Source organism: Pollachius pollachius (genome assembly GCF_949987615.1).
Source record: "Pollachius pollachius genome assembly, chromosome: 2".
Taxonomy (NCBI): Eukaryota; Metazoa; Chordata; class Actinopteri; order Gadiformes; family Gadidae; genus Pollachius; species Pollachius pollachius.
Window position 1 is genome coordinate 32,737,581 of NC_136935.1, and position 6,215 is coordinate 32,743,795.

Genomic DNA, 6,215 nt, shown 5'->3' on the forward strand with positions numbered 1-6,215 from the left:
ACGTCTTTCTCTTATTTGAAAATATTGACCTTTATTTTTAGGCCTGATAATTGTATTTTTTTAATTGAATGTAATATAATATTATATATGTAATACAAACTTAGCACAAAAAGTAAGGAAATTTGTGTTTGGTTGATTATTTCTCTGTGGTAACAATGCTTTTTGGCAATAAATCTTATACCGTTGGAAAGCCTGTTTCCAACGGTATAAGAAAACCAAGATGCGGTTTTGCGGAAGAGCAAAGCTGAGTATGTGGGTTATGCCCATGAAAAAATTGCCAAATCTTCTCTGCCAATGCCAAACAGCTTATTCTGCCATTGACTCGTTTGGTGTTTGGTGGATTGGGTGATTGAAATTTGAAGAAACAAGACGTATTGGCAATTAAACAATTTATTCATTTCACAAACAGGAGCCTCAGTAGCGTGTGGAAGAACCATACACAGCCACAACAGCCTGGCACCTCCTCCTCATGCTGGTCACCAGCCTGGTCACACACTGCTGTGGGATGGCATCCCATTCTTCAACCAGCATTTGTCGCAAGTCAGCCAACGTGGTTGTGTTGGTCACTCTGGCACAAACAGCACGCCCAAGCTGATCCCACAAGTTTTCAATGGGGTTGAGGTCAGGACTGTTAGCAGGCCATTCCATCCTCTCCACTCCCACATTCTGGAGGTAGTCTCTGGTAAACCCCGCCCTGTGGGGGGCGAGCGTTGTCATCTTGGAGGATAGAGTTCAGTCCCAGGCTGTGGAGACATGGGATTGCAACTGGTTGCAGAATCTCATCTATATCTCTCTGCATTGAGATTGCCTCCAATGATGACAAGCCTCATTTTTCCAGTGAGGGAGATGCCACACCATCACACTGCCTCCACCAAAAGATGTTATTCTATCGGTGCAGCAATCAGCATAGCGTTCTCTGCGTCTTCTCCACACTTTGACCCTACGCTCCAACTGCCGTAGGCAGAATCTGGACTCATCACTGAACGTAACGTTCCTCCACATGTTCAGGTTCCAGTGCACGTGTTGCCGACACCAGCGCAAACGGGCCTGACGGTGAAGGGCAGTCATGGCAGGAGTCCTGGCAGCCGTATGAGACCGGAGATTGGTTGTGTGTAGTCTGTTCCGGATTGTCTGGGCAGAGAGCCGTCGGCCATATCGTCCTGCAAACCTTGACTGCAAATCTGTAGAGATGACAGCCTACGGCACCTAAGTGCTGACAGGGTGATGAAACGATCTTCTTGGTGTGTCGTCTTCTTGGGACATCCCCCGTTATATGGAACTTGGCCTTCAGTTTGGAGAGGGTACTAGGGCTCACTCCAAATAATGCCGCAACTTGTTTTTGCGGAACACGAGCTTGAAGTTGCCCAATCAGGTGCCAATCAGGCACCTGATTGGCAGCACCTGGGGGTACCAGAAGCTCAAAACAAGTGTCAATAGCAACAGCAAAATAACCTGTTTGGCAATGGCAGAAAACATTCTGCAAATTTTTCATGGGCGCAACCCACATACTCAGCGCCGCTGCTCCTTACAAATGGGGCACCATTTGAAAGGGATCAAACAAGCTTTCCAACGGTATAAGACTTATTGCCGAAAAGCATTGTTACCACAGAGATCTATAATCTACCAAACACAAATTTCCTTATTTTTTTTGCAAAGTTTATATAGTTGTATAATATTGTATGCCATAATAATATATATTTGTGCCTTTGTATGAAATTTATCAATTGAATCGCTTGTGCATCGTGTGCATAGTTAATGGTTTTGTATTCCATATAAATATTGAATGTGTAAGTCCTATTTTACAAGATATCTGATAGTAGATTCCTGGGTTGTCTTGCCTCCTTTTGCCATGCTAAATTATTTATATTCTGTTTGATCTTGAATAATGGTGGGAAATAATAATAATAATGTGCTTTTATAGTCACCCAATGGACTCTCACATTCACCACTGCGAACGAACGCACACACACACACACACACACACACACACACACACACACACACACACACACACACACACACACACACACACACACACACACACATACCAATGTTTAGAGATAGAACAATGCAAGGCGACAAACAGCTCGTCCACATTCAGGGTCTCTTTAGATATGTCATGTAGATTACAATAACCTTAATCCATCTTTGATACTCATTTAATTTATAATGTTTTTAAATTGTATATACATCTGTATATTTGGTTGTGCATTGAATAATCTTTTAGATTTTCTATCATTTCCTTTTTTCCCTTTTCTGTACCAATTCCTGACGCACCATGGTTTGTTATGCAGACCCGTCTGGGACGTCCTCCTCGAAAAATGTTTGCAAAAAGGGAAGGAACACTGTTATCACATAGTTGCTCATATGCCGCTGATTGGTCCGAACCACTGGTGGAATGGTTCCAAGCACATAACTTGAAGTCTGGGATGAGGGATTCAGGCATGATCGGAATCCCGTGAATCCGGCTGCCTCTAAAAGTAGTACTTGTGCATCTGTGACGTCCAAATGTTGCCTTCTCCGGAAACTGGAGATCTTATCATATAGCAGGAGAACTACTTGGGCTTAGGTTCCGGTCACCAGGGTATAGGAGGAGCTCTGTCGTGAACAGATAGGAGCAGCTTTTGTAATAATAATGAAAACGTGTTTTCTTGGATAAAATATCTTGATTTCTCTTCCTTCAATGAACACCATGTTCTTGTAATTTGGCGATTTAAAAGCTCCGCAAAAAAGTGTATGGGAATCAAGCAGGGTTTTATTCATTTAACATGTTAACAAGATAAATCAAAGACAGACATTTTGTTCCATGTGAATCAGACCCATTCCTCTCTCGCTCTCCCTCTCTCTCCGCCTTTCTCTCTCTGTCAGTCTCAATGTATGTATAATATATTCAAATATAATCGTGTGTAGTAGTGCAATAGTTATAACTTTTTATAACTCTCTCTCTCCCTTTCCCTCTCTCTCTCCCCCCCTCTCCCTCCCTCTATCTCCCTCTGTCACATTCTACTACTTTGTTTGCCTTTGCTCTGCTCCTTCCTATCCATTCCCCACCTCCCTTTCTTCCTGCCTGCCTCGTCCCCTCCCTCCCTTCTCCTCCCTCCTTCCTGCCCCTCCTCTCTCCTTCCTGTCCCCCCATCCTCTCCCCTCCCTGCCGGTCTCTCTCCCCCTCCTCCCTTCCTGCCTCTGTTCCACTTCCTCCCTTCCAGCCGTCGCGCCGTGTGAAAACTCGCAGACCGTATATTGTAACGTCAGCCCTAATCCCAGCCGCATACCACTCTGACATCCTTCTGCACGCACAAACCCACACGGACACACACTCAAGCACACATAAGGACACATAAACTATGCCGCTATGCATGAAAGATGAATTGCTTCAGTAAAAAAAATGACTAAACCAATGTAAAGCACATCTGACGTTTTCAACCTGTACGAACGTCGAGCACAGAGGCTCTCATGCAAATGTGAAAATGGAGTCAAAGTTGTGGCAGCAATGATACAATTACAATTGCAATTATTTCCATTGACCCTTTGGAATCTAAAGGCGAGAGCAAATTATTTGTTTAATGAGTTACATATCCTGGGCTAGCCTGTAGTCTACAGTCAATTTGTTTTGCCCATTTGGATATAACTGATGCAAAAGCAAAGGAAATTGGGTCACCCAAGCAAAAGATCAGAGAAAAGTATGTCTACGGATTCAACAATACAACGCGATGTAACATACATGCGTGTTTAAAAAACCTGAGTAATAGATGTTTTGTTACTATAAATAAACGAGAATGGGCCACTCTCTTATCGCTTTTGAAACTGGCAGCTGCTTAGCGTTTGACCTCAGCAGCCATGCCGCTGCCTAGCAACGCCCTGGACCGGTTACAGCACCAAATATGGTGTTGCGATGACGAAACTCCCCTTCTACAGGCGGGGAGAGGAAGCGATCTGTGGCTGCGCGTCCGCGTCATCGTTTTTTCCACTGAGCGCGCTCCCAAGAGACACTTCTGCCGGAAAACCCATATTTGGATACACCTAGTGACGTAGGGCACGTGTGAATTTCTCAGTGTGTGCGTGCGTGCGTGCGTGCGTGTGCGTGTGTGTGTGTGCGTGTGTGTGTGTGTGTGTGTGTGTGTGTGTGTGTGTGTGAGTGAGTGAGTAAGAAAGTGTAATAGAGAAAAAGTGCGGGCATTTATACTTCAACGTATTTTCTAAGAACTGGGGTTGCTGATAGTTTTTTTCATCGACTGTAAACACTGATATACTGGAAGATTTTTCCTTGTCTGTTTGACTTACAGTTTCGACGAATCATTTGAAAACGATTCGAGAAAATAGTTGTTACCTATTTCATTTAATATTCCCATTAACAATGTAGCCTATGGTTAATAATGGTTATAGTCTATTTATATATATAGTCTATAAAGCCATAAACATATCTAAAAATAGCTGTAAACACTGATAATAACACAAAGGATAGCGAAATTGCACACACACACACACACACACACACACACACACACACACACACACACAACACACACATATATATAAAAATATATATATATATATGTGTGTAAGCTTAACAAAGACATACAGCCTATATACATCGGCCTATAGGTAAATATGTTGTTATGTGTTTATTTAAGTAAAATGTCTGGTGCAGATCAACCATGAGTTACGAAGGAGAGTGGGGGGGGGGGGGGGGGGGGGGGGGGGGGGGGGGCCCTAAATATGAAAAATGTGTGCGCGCTACCCGCAGCGACATCAGGTGTGGGCGGGGCCACTATGTCACTCTGTAAAGAATGAAGTCCGCCTTACGTCAGAGCGGAGATAAAACACCGCCCGGCTGCCTACGAGGTCCCAGAACCGTGTTTACGACAGCTGGTGACAGAAGCTAGACCAGACCTTCATGACTGTGTCTGAAAAATAGTTCACAAGGTCTTCGACAGTATCGAGACATTACTTAAACTTACTCTCAGCTCCTGAACATTTTTCACAAGTTTTTTCATCCAAAGGGACTAGAGTACGCAATCACCCAAAGATGAACGCGAGCGCAATGGACGTGAACACAGAAGCCAAGCGGATCCTCGCCGTGTCCATAAGCAAGTTGTACGCCTCTCGGAGCCAGAGGGGTGGCCTGAGACTCCACCGGAGCCTCCTGCTCTCCCTGGTCATGCGCTCCGCCAGGGACATCTATCACTCCGCCTACGCCCAGGCGGCGGCGGAAGAGGCTGCCGCGTCGATGGACGCCGAAAAAGAAATCGAGAAAGTATCCGAGCCGCTGGTCAATTCACCAGAGCCAGAGAAAGTTGAGCTCGAATGCCGGGAGCAAGAAGAAGATAAAGAAGTAGAAGAAGAAGACATGGAAGATGTTTTTGAGAGCGAGACGGACAGTGAGGACAAAGAGAACATGAACCCGTCCAGGCACTCGAGGAAGCGGCGCGGAAACACGTCCGCGGCGCCTGACTTCCTCCCCAGCAAGAGAGCGAGGCTGGAGCCCGGGGAGGAGAGGCACGCCGTGCTGCTGGGAGCCGTAGTGCCGCTGGGAGCCGTGGGCCTTGGAAGCTGCCGAGTCGGAGAGACCCTCAATGCATTCTCGATCAATCGAGTAGCGATGCCTGCGTGTTGAACCATCGGACATCCCAGAGACCCTTCAGAAAAAAGGACTCAGTGAACCCCCACCCATCCCCCTTCCGTCCACCGGACGGGGGGCTCTGATCCCTGGTGTGACCGGGACGAGGCCGACGGGGCTGACCGAAATCGGCCGCCCCGGGACAATAGGATTACCGAGCAGTCGGAGACCTCTCCAGTTGTCGACCCAAGAGTTTGGCATTGGAGCAGAGCGAAGCTGAACTACCAACAACAACGACCTGCTGACCCGTGATCAACTAGAACGAACTGATGAACCGGTTCGGCCAAAACAAGCTGCCATGGCGAAACGATTTCGGGGAAATCAGACATTCGAAACTGTGAGGTCATATGTGTAGGTGACTCACTTTTGAGGTGGTTTTGTACTATCCCGGAGTGAGTGGAGTGTGTGGGTGGTGTGTAAACCACAGAGTCACACACTGCGTGACAAGTCCAGAGTGATCCACACGAGGAAGTGACGCCGAAGAACATCTGTGTCACGCTCATTATCGCTGCTATTGTGGACTTTGATCAATCGATCAGTACGCGGCGGCCTACTGTTCTGCGCACAGTGACTGTCCGAATTTTACGTATAGAAAAAC

The 6,215-nt window shown here is 46.3% G+C and overlaps 1 protein-coding gene across 1 annotated transcript in view; it reads left to right on the forward strand.

The window, feature by feature from the left end:
• Nucleotides 1-4,841: 4,841 nt before the first annotated feature.
• The window catches only part of ier2b (immediate early response 2b), a 1,513-nt gene continuing 139 nt past the window's right edge, over nucleotides 4,842-6,215 (forward strand). Inside the window, exon 1 of the mRNA XM_079728855.1 lies at nucleotides 4,842-6,215. This exon is cut by the window's right edge and continues 139 nt beyond it. Coding sequence (XP_079584981.1) covers nucleotides 5,027-5,614 — 588 coding nt within the window. The 5' untranslated portion in view covers nucleotides 4,842-5,026 and the 3' untranslated portion in view covers nucleotides 5,615-6,215.